The sequence below is a fragment of the Dasypus novemcinctus genome, chromosome 6 (assembly GCF_030445035.2).
Source record: "Dasypus novemcinctus isolate mDasNov1 chromosome 6, mDasNov1.1.hap2, whole genome shotgun sequence".
Taxonomy (NCBI): domain Eukaryota; kingdom Metazoa; phylum Chordata; class Mammalia; order Cingulata; family Dasypodidae; genus Dasypus; species Dasypus novemcinctus.
In genome coordinates, this window is record NC_080678.1 from 82,585,278 (window position 1) to 82,600,607 (window position 15,330).

The window sequence follows — 15,330 nt, forward strand, 5'->3', positions numbered from 1 at the left end:
TCAGCCCTTGTACTCCTACTCTTCCAATTGTGGACAATTTTCTTTATACTTTAGAAATTTAAAGGGGAAAAAATAAAATTCCTATCAGAATACGTTTTAAAGAGCTTGTGATAATAGAAGTCATTCTATATGAAACATTTCATAGCTTATATATGGTAATAAAAATAACAAGTTATATCACTTTAGAAATTAGTATCTATTTTTATTATATTTGAGGGTTCAAAAAAGTGTGTTAATAAATTTTTTAAATTATGAAATGTGACAATATACTTTTGAAATCATTCTACAGGCTTTTACTTTTACATGTAAAAGCATTTTCTAGGTTAAATTATATTCTCTTCTTTTTCCTAAGGCCTCTAAATGCTCCTAAATCCTTTCCAGATTATATCATGGATATCACACTCAAAACTGCACATCATGTCCAGCTTAAATGATTAGAATTGCAAGAGGGACATTTGAATTAAACATTAAACATGAAGTTGGAAAGAAAGAAATCAAGAGAATTATAAAATTCTGTCTGAAAGACATTATTTCTCTCCTATTTGTTTTCAATTACATAGGGCATCTTGACAAGGCCTTCATAAGTTTGAATACAGTGCTGCCTCAAAACTGTTTTCCTTAATACTATACAGGGTATATGATATCAACAGGAATTTGACATTAGTAAAATAAGGAAGGCCACATATTTTCCCATATAGGTCCTGGCAAAGGTAGCATTATAGGGCTAGGTCCCAATCAAATTTTCATGAAGAAATGCAAAATAATATACGAACATCAAATCCGACTCCAACAGAGTTGTGCAGTTTGTAAAAAACACTTGAGAAATATGTAAATTAACTTTCAAGTTATTGAAAAGACAATTTTTATTTTCTAACAATAGGTTTGAAGTCTGACAATTCTAAAACTTTCTTTTTACAATATTTAATTCTCAATTATTCACACTAACATCAGGGAACAGATCTACTAAAATTAAAAATGCTAGGTTAAAAAAATCACATAAGTCATATTTGTATGAGTTTTGTTATTTGATTCAAAATGAGTTTACCTTACACTAGGGAAATCAAACAAATGCTCAAACTACACTATGACGAGCAATCAGTAGCAGAAGTAGGAAGTGATCTAGTTTCCTTAATTAGACCCACTGTAAGCTCAATTCCTTCAGTAACTCACTCTGCTGAACAGAGTCCCTTCAGCAAAGCTGTTGTCTTTCATACCTTCCCTATAGTTGAGGATGGTTTTGAAGTTGAGGACTAGTTTAAGCTGTCAACAAAATGTGAAATCGGCAGGTGCTAACTGTGAAATATGAAAGCAAAGTTTGTTGTGGATATAATGAAAAGGTAATAATATAGGCAAGGATAACTAAGAAATGACTATAGTGTAGATTTATTTAAGTATGATAACCTTACGGTTTTGTTTTTCTTTTCTGAGAAAGAAGAGGGAGGATGAAAACATTTTTTCAAGTTACTAAAATTCATCATTTTCTATTAACATTTTTTCCTTATTGAATGTTTAAAGTCTTCTTACTTTGTTTTCATGTATGTTTATGATTTTTTTAGCTTATTTCTGTAGAGTTTATAATATAATAAAAATGAAGGGCACAGAAGGTAAAGAGAATCAGAGCAGATGTATTTTTTAATCTAAAGAAACTTCATTCAGCATGAAATTCTGAAACTATAATTTCAGAATATAGTTGAAATTTTCACATATCAGTGGTAGTTGCAGACAACACAGTAACATAAAAATAGAACATGTATACCACAAGTAAAAATTATTTGTCTACAGGAAAATGTATTTTTATTAAAAAACATTTATTATGGGACTGAGTAAAATGAAATTGTAAAGTCAATCTAATTTAAATTTATTCAAAAAATCTATAGTAAAATTTTTTTTTCTCTTTTAAAAATGCACTAATTATAACACCAAAATCAAACTGTTAATCACAACTAAGGAAGACTTCAGATCTGTTAGTCCCTGTTTTAATAGAGCAAAAACCCTCGGAGGGCTGTCAAAAAGTAGCTACAATAAAACATAATGTTTTCCCACATCACATTTTTTGCTTTCTATATGGAAAAAATCTAGACTTGGAGTTACTGTGTATAGTCCGTAACAGTCACATCACCATCTTCTATTTAATCTGTAATGGGCTTTCAAAAAAATTATCTAGTATTTACACAAATATTTATGCAAAAAGATGTTTTTATATATATTATATATATATAAAATATTCAATGAACCAGATTACAGAAATGCTTTATGTATAATTCTTTTTATTTTCATGCAAAATAAAAGCACACTTAATAATAAACACCCTTTCAATTTTGACTTACAGGATTTAACTTCAACTCCTTTATAACAATGACTTAATATCTAATGTTACATTCACGTTCAGAATGCACAGAGTGCAGCAACAATCACAGCTAACCTAAAAGCAAGGTGCTACAAAGTTGCTTCTACATCAAAAGACAAGTGTCTGATAGAGTTGTTTAATTTAACATATTTTACAGACATACAGCTAACCTAAAGAAAGACAGACAGATTTAGGAAAGAAGCTACATCTGCAGAGGAAGGAAACAGCATGTTACAGACAGTCAATTATACATAGAACATTTGACAAACACCACAGAAAACAAACTTTGGCATCATTTAGCAGGGTACAATACCTTGCACAAATCTTTTGGCAAAGTGAAGTGCATAAGTAATATTCCGGGACCCAAGCAGATTGTTAATTCTAAAATTAAGTCTTTGAAGTTTCCCAGTGAAAAAATAAGCACAGTCTAATACAATTACATAAATAAAAATAAAAACTAAAAAAACTATGGAAATACATTTCCACATTAGTAACATGAATATCCCTAATTCACATTCTGAAACTGGACCTTTTAAAAGAAAAGGGTGCATTAGACAAGCAAATAAATAAATATTTCAGACATTATGATATGAGCTGCTCCCATATCATTTCACGAAAAGCTGAGGGACTGACCATTATTTTCAACTGAAGAGAATACCCATTCTATCAATTTTTTGCCCTGATCAGGTACTACCTGTCATTTAGTACCCTGCCTGTGTCAGCCGCTGAGACAGGAACTAAAAAGTAGAAGAAATTCCCTGCATGCATTATGTGTATTGTTAGCAAAAGAATGAGGTGTGCCCCAGTCCATCTGAGGCACAGCAAGTTGCATAACATCATTACCACTTTGCAGGGTCTGACGTCCTCCAGCCAACACTCCACTAGGCAACATCCCTGTGGGAGTCAGGCCCTTGAGTGTCAGCACACTTTCACTCTCCTCCCTAAAAGAGAGAGAGATAACAAACACCAGACTTTCAATAAGTGCTTAGTTTAAAAGAGATACCGTTATTAACCATATTTTCAATTCCAAGACATACATTTTCCCATATTCTAAAATATTCAGATATGAAAGCATGTCTTAGAAATGAGGCATATATTGCTATCCCTAAAAAGCTTTATTAGATTCATCAGTGGGCATCTCCCAATTGAGAAAATACGGTATATCATATGCTCTAGAGTCCAAACGTCTGATGTAAGCAGTTCTGCAAACAAATGTTTAAGGACTGACCCATTCACATGTACCCTTAAACCTGAGCATCATGAAATGACCCCAGGAAAACAATTTGTGGCTACAGCTAAAAGTACTTCCTGTAAGATGAACAAGTTCATCAGGAGTTCTCTAAAAAGTAGTCCCTCCCTGTTATACTGTACTAATTTTCAAGGTACAGACCTAGTGCTTTAATCACAGAATAAGAGTTATCAAAGGCAAGCAAAAATAATCACATGGAAAAAAATAATAATAATAACATGGATCAAAAAGTCTAGTTTCAAAAATAAAGAAAAAAGAAGTCTAGTTTCAAAGGGACTTCTGTTCCCTTCTTCGACATATAAATGTACAATTAATTTTTTACAGGAAGAATACTAATATATTGCTTCCAAGTGTCAAGCAGGACACTGCTGGTAAAGTGCAATAATAGTAATTTCTGCAAAACAAATAATCAGAAAAATATATCTTTACCTGAGAACAGAGAAGACCCTTGCCATTTTGCCAATTGCTCGAATTTTGTTTCTTATGATTTCCTTCCGGGCTGCAGCTGAACCTACTTTCAAAGGGACAGAAAGAAAGGCTCAAGTTTAGGGCATCCACACTTGTATTATTCTATTAGCCTATTCCACGCTCATCTGCACCAACACCAAGCCCCCTGCCATCAGCTCACATGGAGAAGACTAAAACTCATGCTGAAGAGCTTCTCCCTCCCTCAGTGTTTAGCTCAGCACTGGTCTAATACTGGCTCTGATACAGATAAAAATGAAAAGTAATCCACAACTTTTATAACTATCATACCAATGTCTGATAAGTAAAACAGTAATGGGAAGAAACTTCAGCCCAACCTGCATTACAAACCAAAGGACAAAAAAATTATAGGTAACAATTTTACTGTCTTTGTTTAATTCTCATGGGAGCCTATGGCATATAGACTAAGAGAAGACTAGAAATAGCCCCATAGTTTTCTGTTTAACTTCCATAAAAGCCTTTGACATGCAGGCTGGAAATATCTCATCATATTATTAGAGCATCAGCTTCCTTGCTCTATGCTGGCCTAAAAATAATGGTCTGAAGGGACTACTGTGCAGGTGACCCCTAACTAAAGACCATACCAACATCTGAATACAATGCACATCTCAACTTTGTGGACTTGATGTCCTTCTTTAAGGTCATGCAAGCATATACAAGTTCTTACATCCCTAAACAAGCTTATATGTACATTTGTGTATGACACAAAGGGAGTAAGCAATGAAAAGACTCCCTAAGAAACACAGCTAAAGGATCACTATGGCTTCATCTCTCAAGGGTTAGCTGTTCTGCCTATCACTGACACAGAAGAATATATACCACAATAGCTGTATCCTTGGCTGAAGAAAGACTTAAAGGTTAAAGGTTATCTCTTCCTTCCCTTGACCTCTAGAAAGAACAATAATCTCAGTCCTGTTATCTCTTATATAGCTACTAGAATCACTCTGGCCCCAAGAGTGTGGTTCCTTAGAGCTGTGCTTCAACATGATGAAAACAGACATATGGGAGCACCATGGTTGAGAAGAAGGTTAAGGAAAGGCTAAAGACTTTAGGCCAGAAGGGACCTTAGGTATACAAAGGTCTGAACAACCATGTCTTCTGGGATAGAGCATCTTATTTAAAATTCACGCAGTCCACAAATACATATAATTAAAAACTAAGATGATGGCTGGACCTTACCACAAGAAAACAGAAAAAGAAGTCCAATTTCAAAATGAAAACAAAAGATATATTTTAGAAAAAACAGGCTCCACAACCATGTTGATGATGCTCCAAAGAGTAATATGAGCACTGAAGCTACAGCTTTTATAAGTCCAGTATTGTATGAGTACCATGGCTCTACACATATAATTAAGATGAAAAAAAAAATTACTGAAAACCTCAAAATCATAAAATATAAAAATCTGAAGAGGAATATTACATAGTTCAATCTTCTCATTGTATAGAAAAGAAGTTTATTAAGTAACTTGACCAAGAACACATGGTAAATCTGATTCTCTTCTAATTAATTAATATAGACGTATTGTTTTTCAACTGACAGAATTTTAAAAATAGCTAGACTGGGGGTGAGGAGTAGGGGGATGGGGAGGATGGCTGTAACAAGGAACATTCATATTTTCAGTCTTTACTTAAATATCTGAAAACCAAATAATATGTAAACTACTGATTTCAAATGAAAAAATTCACTGGAATATAAAAACACTGTACAAATCAGGATTTTTAATCAGTCTACAAACACATCATGCATAATATTAAAGTAAATGTCCACAGTAAAATTACTTTGGGAATAAGACAGACAATCAAACACCCCTATTCATGCAGGGAAAAGTACAAAACATTACAAATAAGCAAAAGAATGAAATTTAAAAACAAGAGGAATGAAAAAGAGGGAAAAATATTTCCATGCACAGAAAGACAGATATCTTGGAATATGACTTCTGAAAACACCAAATACTAATTCAGTTAAAATTTAAACTAAATTTGCACAAGACCCAAAAGGACTCTGCATAAGTATTATTCAATGAATATGCTAACTTACATGGACATGAGGATAACTTATGAAGTCATATTTCAAAACAATGTTACTCTGTCTGGTCTGTACCTTTTTTATTGCCATATATGAGCCGTTCTTCAGATGGAGAGTCCAGAAAAAAGGAAGTGAATGATGGAGAAAAGGTGGTTGAGACAAATAAAAAGATAGAGATTTAACTTGGCAGTGGTACTGAAGAATGAATGTAGAAGGAAAGGGAGAAAAATGAAGGCCCTCATATTTGAAAAATTGAAAAATGTAGTACTGTAGAATCTGGCGAATAAAAGAGGGATGCCACTGAGTAGAGCACTAAAAAAAGATCTTTCAAAGATATATGTATAGAAGAAATTATGGACAGAATGACTGTAATATTTGATGAAAGGAGACATAATTAGGGACAGAAAAAAACACATGAAAACACATAAGACTGATAAAAGACTATGCTAACAACACTTGAACATTTATATTGCTACCCCTAAGGAAATGTGTCACCCATGGAAGTATGTTAAGTGAAAGGTAATGACACAAATGAGATAAAAGCTCATGTGGTTCTTCAACGACACCAACATCTGCAAAATCTGAAGTATACACAGAGAAATGTAGGTAACTTTATAAACTACCTCAGTGGAAAACCTCACCCACTCCCAATAAAGGAAAAGCTAAGCCTCCCACACAGCATAATAACAAGAGGACATGATTTCTTGAATCTGAATTGTAGAACTTTTGCATAAACTCAGGAACAATAATAAGTGCTTTCTGTTCCCAATGCAATCTGGGAGTTTGGGAAACATCTTTTTGCAGAAATACCAACAGATTGTTTCAAGCAAGTAACAGCTCTAAGAGTGAGCAACAAAGATGGCTTCATTTGAGCTTTTTATAGCCTCCATTCTAATGCTGAGATACTTGATTCCATTAAAGGAAATGCAAAGATTTAGTTTAGTAAAACTATAACATATATAATTACATTTCATTTACTAAACTCAAAACGAATAATAAAAATCTGAAAGAAATAGTAGTATGCATTCTAAATATCCCAGAAAGCATTCAAAAATTATTTTATGATTAACATTTCTAAAAGACGCTTATGTGCATTTATACATGCAATCTGTTCATGCAAATTTTTGCCTTTAAAGACAATCCCACACATACATTAAACAAAGTATTATCACTCAGAAGTAAATTGAGTCTTATTCCTTTACCCAGTCTCGTATTCTTTCCTTCCTGCTACTGGAAAGTCTCCAATCCTGCTCTCTCCCATTTCCCAGAGAAAAACTAAGCCCTCCTCTTCATCCCACCCTTATTCTGCCTCCACAGAAACTCGCCCCCAAACTTTGTTTCTAAAGTTAGATTTTCCCTCAGGCTATTTCATAGGATAGTTCCAACTACTAAGTAGGAAAAAGGGAAGGAGTTATGTTATCATAGTGAAAGGAAAAGAGAAAATAGGGACAGAGCTAAACAAGGAAGTATGAATAAGGAGGGAAAATAAACCTAGCTTCAGTTAGCTCTTTTTCTTACCCCATCCTAACCTTAGTATCTAAACTAATCTTTTCTTTCTTCTGATCCCTTGATGTTCTTCCCCTCCCAAACCACTCGCTTCCAACATGCAAACTCCCAGACTCATGTTCTTTAAGAGTTCCTGGAGTCCCTGCTCCTAATATTTGGTAATGAAACGGTACGGAAATGAGGACTAATGCACCTGCCATGTTGGCAGGGAGGGAAAATATGTTTCTAGTCTTCAAAGTTAGAACTCAGTGTTATGTTTCCACAGAAATATTGCCATAAATGATGCTTGATAATTTAAAAGTTACTTAATAGTGGGAAAGAATTTTCATCCTCTCTATTCCCTCAGTTAGGGATGAGAGCAGTTGTAGAAGTTTGGGGACTTTCCCAAAATTACACAGCTAGTGTAATGATAGTGCCAAGACACTTAAATCAATGATCCTTTTCACTAAACTACACACTTTTTTATGATAAATTTGATTTCATCCCTGGAAAGCAAGAAGGACATCATAAATGGATAAACAAGCATAAGTTATCATACTGATGGGAAGAATACTGAATAGATACATAAGATCTTCTCAGAAAAATATAATAAAATTTTATATTTTTTCTTGAATGAATCCAAAACAATGACTTGGCATTCATTTTAATATAAATCATAGGTATCTAAAACCAAGTACTATAATTAGATTTAATAAGGAAATTTCATTTTTTATTATAGGAAGAGGACTAAAACATTACATATAACCACTCTGATTTAACACATCATTGGCAATATTCATAATAACTTCTAAAAACTAAAAACAAATAAAGGTAAAATACCAGGTAGAAAATAAATAACAATATCAGTCTTATGCAAATGACATGTTATTATTTAAAGAGGTAATAAGGAAAATATATTAGAAATTACCATAGGAAATAATTCTTCTCATCCAATTTGTTGGACATAAGATAAACCCAAAAATATATAACATAGCCATTTATACAGCATTGGAAAATATATTAATGGAGATACCAGTTATAATACTAATAAGAATACGAAGTATTGGAGTGTTAATTTAACTTAGTATTAACAGACTTTTTCCAAAGAGCAAAAGATCTTGGTCTTCATTAGGCCTAAATGACATTTAAAAACAACAACACAAAGAAACACTCCCTAGATTTAGATGTAGATTTAATGCAATACCAATTAAAACTCCTACTATTTAACAGAAAATATCATCTGAAAAAATAAGCAGGCCATGTAAAAAAATTATTTTAGTCATTATCTCAATACCTCAATACTCAATGAGGTAGGTATTATTATCCCCATTTTGAAGATGAGGAAACAGTGGCCTGGAAACTAAGTAACTTGCCTGAGGCCATGGAGTCATCATGGGATGCCAGAATCTGAACTTAGATCTCTTTTAATAAAAAAAAGTGGTAGCAGAACAGGGAAAAGAAATATTTAATTAAAACTATTTAAAATTTTATGGAAAAGACAGATATGATGAAATATGGTAAAACAAAAAATTTCTACATAAACATCAAAGGGAGACTCAAAATAAGAAAAAATAAATATTTCTCATTAAAGCTTATTATCCAAACCAAAATATAAATATTTTGGTTATTAACACAACCATAAGCCAGCATAAAAGCACATCTCTGCCTGCCACCAACATATTGCAATAGGAATTACTTGTACATGGTCACTTTGTACTTTAAACAAATGGACTTATTACAGTGTAAGTAGAGAAATTTCTATATAAATTTTCCTCAGAATTTACTTGATAACTGGTTAATTGAGATGGACAGCTTACACAGTAGGAAAAGTAGAGAGTAATTTTTCACTTAGCATCACTGGGAATCAAAAAAATGTAAATTCAATCAACTGTAATTTACTCAAATGCAAAATAAGAAAAAAAGACAAATGCCAAAGAGGCAGGCCTGTGGAGAAAGGGGCTACAGTTGCATTACTAAAGGTACTTCATATTGATCCAATTCTTCTGGAAAGCAAGCTGGTAATTCATTGCTCAAATAAATCATATTCTTCCTTTAACTCTAAAATTCTCTTCTAGAAATTTATTCCAAGGAAAGCATATCTATTGTACAAAGATGTTTATTGGACTGCTACTCATAATAAGGATAATTTAAAACAATCCAAAAGCCAAATAATGTATGAGAGTATCTATGAAAATTATGGTCTATTAACATACTTAGAAATATGTAAGCTATTAAATCTTACCATGTTTAACACATGGAAATATGTATATACTAATTACAACTATAAAAATTATACTAAAACAAATATGAGAGGGAAATATGGAAGGAAAAAAAGGCTTTTAAGCTTATAATTGGTTTGCTTTTTGTTTGTTTAGTTGATTTAAATTTTAAATACAAATTTAAATTGAAAAGATATAAATAAAAATTTCAAAACATAAATAAAAGGAATTTTGTTTCTACGATATTAATTTCTACCAAAAATGTTTATTAGGTACACAGGTTTGTTGGCTTACATAAGAATTAAAAACCATGTATAACCTTGTTTCCATGGAAAAAGCGCTTTCTGAAACCCAAACTAAATTAACAGTGATCTTTTAGAACAACCACTCATAAGGTGGGAACAGATTGCTTTGGTTTTTGGAAGGAAGAAGTTAAAGCAACACTGGGGATATAGGTATGTTTCTAATGCAGTAAGAACAGTGAACCAAACAAAATACACTTTATCCCCCCTTCTCTAGGCAGTATCAATAGTCATGAAGTATCACAACCCTTTAGTAAACCTATCAATTTTCCTTTCCTTCTGTTCTTTTTTCCTTTCCTTCTCTTCTTGCTTCCAAATTTCCTCTCAAAATTCATCTTCTTCCCCATACCTCCATTAAAAAAATAAAATCACTACAATTATTTTTAGACCTTAAAGAATATCTGAAAAAGTGACTTGTCACTTATCAAATAGCATAGCCATTTGAGAGGAATGACTGTTTTGTGCAAAACAATGTAAACTCAGGCTGAATAATTAAGAGATACCATTTCATAGTAAAAAATAGTAAAATGAATAATCATACCATCAAACTGGTCTTCACCTTCAGTCATTAGTTCATCATCAGAGCAAATACTCAGAACATTTACCAACATTTCTGTGACTATTAAAAAAAAAAAGTTACGTTAGTTGATCATATACAACTGTCTATATGCATATATAGTAACTATTCATTTAATGGTCAAATAATTTTTAACCCAAGCGGACTGACACATTCTGATATCAGAAATGACAGAATTAAAGTATAAAAGGCTTTCAAAATGAAGGAAATTAAATGAATACCAAGACTGAGAGAAAGATATTCTTTATGGAATAAAATTTCAGGTCTCTCAGGGAAAAAAAAGTCCCAGAGAGATAAAAACAGATCTGAGTAACATCTGAATATACACATTTCAAATTTTCATTCATGGATACAGGTCTAACTATTGCCTAGCATTAGGAAGAAGGAAAAAAAAATCATGGTACAATTCCACCATTTCAAAAAAGTCTCAGAACTCAATCTTTTAAAGATATCAGTAACTCCCCTAAAACTTATTTCTAGAGATTACTAATGACATATCTAACGACTGAAATCCATGGCTTTTTCTTAGGCTTAATTCTCCTTGATAAATATATGTATATGTCCCCTTCTCTCCTCCCTTGGTTTCCAGAATGGTACTCCTCTGGTTCTCCCACCTCTTAGACCATTATTTATCTCTCATCTTCTCTAGGACTCCTTCTTCCTGATCCCAAAATTTAGATATTCACAAAATTCTCTTTAGTCCTGTTCTTTTTACATGCTCAATCTCTTGGAGATTCCATCCACTATTTCAAATATCCTCTTTGGAGATGATTCCAAAATATGTATCTCCAGTCTTGACCTCTCCTTAATGTTCCAGATTTCCTTGCTGTTTTTATTGCCAACTGTGTCAAACTGTAGATTGTCTGTTTCCCCTACTAGAATGCAAGCTTTGTAAGTATAAGGCATTGTTTTGTACCACTGTATCCTCACAGTTTAGCACAGTGCATGACACAAGATAGGTACCCAAAAATATCTGAAAAATGAGTAAATAAGAAGGTATAAGCAAATTTCAATTAATAAAAGTGCCTATTGAATATTAACACCTAAATGTTCTGACAAAACCTAGAAATGAATAAATCCAAAACAAAATTCACCACTGCTCCTACAAAAACTATCCTTCCTCCTATAATGAACCATATGCCATTTGCTGTGCTAGGCTCTGGGATTGAGATATGAAAGGAACAGTCTACTTCAAAAAGCTTACTAACTAGCTACTAAAGGGTATGTATGTGTGTATGTGTGTGTATATATATATATACACACACACACATATATATATGTTAACCAAACACAAAATAGTGATAAGCACTATGTTGGAGGTATGCAAAAGTATGAAAATAACTAGCAAGTCAGGGAAGGCTTTGACATATCAGAGGAAATCATGAAGTAGGAGATTAACTGCCCCTTTAGATAAGGCATTCAAAACAGAAGTTAGAAAAAGTATGAAGTAGACATACAGATCAATAAAATGTAATTCAAAGTCCAGAAATAAAGCCTAACGTTTATGATCAATTGACTTTTAACAAGGGTACCAAAACAATTCAATGGGGAAAGAACAGTCTTTTCAACAAATGGTGGTAGAACTAGATATCAATATGCAAAAGAAAGCAGGTGGCTCCTCACCTCACAGCATATACAAAAATTAACTCAAAAACGCATCAAAGACCTTAATGTAAGAATGAAAACTGTAAAACTCTTAGAAGAATATATTGGCTTAAATCTTCCTGAACTTGGATTAGGTAATGGTTTCTTTAAAATGACATCAAAAGCACAAAAAAATAAATAATAAATAAATTGGACTTTATCAAAATTTAAAACATTTGTACTTCAAAGGACACCATCAAGAAAGTGAAAAGACAACCAACACAATGAGAGAAAATATTTGAGAATCATATCTGAAATGAGACAGGACTTGTACCAAGACTAAATAACAGGGAAATGGATGTGGCTCATGCAGTTGGGCACCCGCCTACACAAGGGAGGTTCCAGGTTCAGCTCCCATGCTTCTTAAAGAAGACAAGCAAGACAGTAAGCTTACACTATAGGCTGACTCGGCAAGCTGACACAACAAGATGACACAGTGAGATGACTCAACAAAGAAACAAAGTGAGGAAACAATGAGAGACACAACAAGCAGGGAGCAGAGGTGGCTCAAGTGATTGGGTGCCTCCCTTTCATATGGGAGATAGGGAGTTCAGTTCCCAGTGCCTCCCAAAGAGAAGATGAACAGACAGCAGAAAGTGAGCATAAACAATGAGGCAGGGAAAGAGAAATAAATCTTTAACAACAAAAAAAAGAATATATAACAAACTCTTACAATTCAATAATAAAAAAAGAATTCATTTTTTAAAAATGGGCAAAGGATATAAATATTTTTCCAAAGAAGATAAACAAATGGACAATAAGGACATGAAAATATGCTCATTTGTCATCAGGGAAATGCAAATCAAAACCATAATAAGGGGAGCAGATGTAGCTCAGGTGACTGAGTGCCTGCTTTCCATGTACAAGGTCCTGGAATTGATCCCAGGTACCACCTAAACAAACAAACAAACAAACAAACAAACGGACGAAAAAAACAACTCTCATTAGGGAGCAGATGTAGCTCAGGTGACTGAGTGCCTGCTTCCCATGTACGAGGTTTTGGGTTCATTCTCTGGTACCTCCTTAAAAAACAAAAAACCCACAATAAGAAACCACCTACCTCCCATTTGGACAGTTATAATAAGAAACAACGATAATCACAAGTGTTGCCAAGGAAACGGAGAAATTACAATCCTTCTATATTGCTGATTGGAATGTAAAATAGTGTAGCCATTTTGGAAAAGACTGGCAGTTCCACAAAAGGTTAAACTTTTGTTACCAGCAATTTCACTTCTGGATCTACGCCCAAGAAAAATGAAAACATATGTCCATGCAAAAACTTGTACATGAATATTCACAGCAGCATTATTTACAATAGCCAAAAAGTGTGAAAACAACCCAAAAGTCCATCAACTTTGGATAAACAAAATGTGATGTATCTACATAGTAAAATACTATTCAGCCATGAAAGTAATTAAGTACTGATTTATGCTACAACATGGATGAATCTTGAAGACATTATGCTAAATGAAAGAAGTCAGCTACTAAAGACCACATAGTGTATGATTCCACTTATACAAAATGTCCAGAAGTAGGCAAATCTATGAAGACAAAAAGCAGATTAGTGGCTGATGGGTTAGGGAGCAGCAAAAGGTGAAAGCATTGGGGGAAAGTAGGGAGTGATTGCTAACGGGTACAGGATTTCTTCTGGGGGATGATGAACTGATCAATCAGTTCAAAAACTGATTATGGTCATGTATGCACAACATTGTAAATACACTAAAAACTGCTGAGTTATACAATTTAAATAGATGAGTTATAATGGTATGTAAATTATATCACCATAAAGCTGGTATTTAAAAAATTGAAAGAAAGAAGGCATAAAACATAAAGAGCATGGCACATTCAGGGCTGTGCTGTTATGGCTGCACAGAAATGAGGAAGAGAAGACAGGAAATGAAGCTGGAGAAAAAACAGGGAAGGTCAGTAATGGCTTTGTGTGACAGATTAAGGAGTCAACTATCTTCAAATCTATAGAGTACTTTTAAACCAAAAATTTGGCTGTGAAGGCAAGGAAGCCAATGCATGTTAGTAGCTAGAGAAAGACATCAAATGAGAGAAATGTTTTATTTTTTATTTAAAATTCAGATAGATTTGAACATTTTAAGAAAGAGTTAAGGGAGAGAGAATATAGAGGACCTAACTGATGAAGCAAGATCCCTGAGGCAGTAAAAGGTTATAGAATCAAGGGATAAGTTACAAGGGCTAGCCCTGGGTGGAACTATCACCTTTTCAGCAAGAGAAGAATTAAACATGTAGTTTATAGAGCTTGGAGGAATAGTAGAGAAAGTTCCAACTTGGGGCATGTGCTTTTTCTGAGAGTAAGGGAAATGGTTAGAAAAAGACATCGTTTAAGAAAAAAGAATCTATGAAAATTAGAATCTCCTAAGGGAAATGGGACAGGAAGTAGACTAAAGACATAAAGGATGTTTATGCACTACTGAAAGAGAGTCCAGCTAATGCTAGAAATCAAGGAGTGGCATCTTATTCATATACGATTATATAAATGTCTCAGCAGTGCTCTAGAGCCTGGCTGTAGAAATGGAGAAAACTGAAGGCTGGACTTGACTACAGCTAAGATTTACAGGATGAATGAAGTAGAAAGACAATAGAAAATGGAGTTTTAAGAACAAAGGGGAGGCAAGAGAGGATCTGAATGGAAAAAAAACAAAGGCCTGGAGATCCTAATGAAGAAGGGCAGCAATAGTGATATGAAGGATTGCTAGAATAATGGGGGGTTTCATCAGATGGTATTAATGGCACCATCATTACCAGACTTAAAACATCCAAGACATCTTCAACCATCCCCTCTCCTTTGAACATGCAATCTCATTAAATCCCACTGATTCTACTCATACAGCTCCTACAGTTCTCCTCTGCTCTCCATTCCTAATGATACTAGGGTTTCATTGTTTCTACTTTACTACTGACGTAGCTTCATAATAGGTCTCCCAACCTCTAGTCTTTTCTCTATCCAGTCCATCTTACCAGAGTA

The 15,330-nt window shown here is 33.5% G+C and overlaps 1 protein-coding gene across 1 annotated transcript in view; it reads right to left on the reverse strand.

Moving 5' to 3' along the window:
* PPP3CB (protein phosphatase 3 catalytic subunit beta) overlaps positions 1-15,330 on the reverse strand; it is a 50,367-nt gene that overhangs the window by 4,549 nt on the left and 30,488 nt on the right. Inside the window, 3 exon segments of the mRNA XM_004473807.4 lie at positions 3,191-3,288; positions 4,026-4,107; positions 10,656-10,733. Coding sequence (XP_004473864.2) covers positions 3,191-3,288; positions 4,026-4,107; positions 10,656-10,733 — 258 coding nt within the window.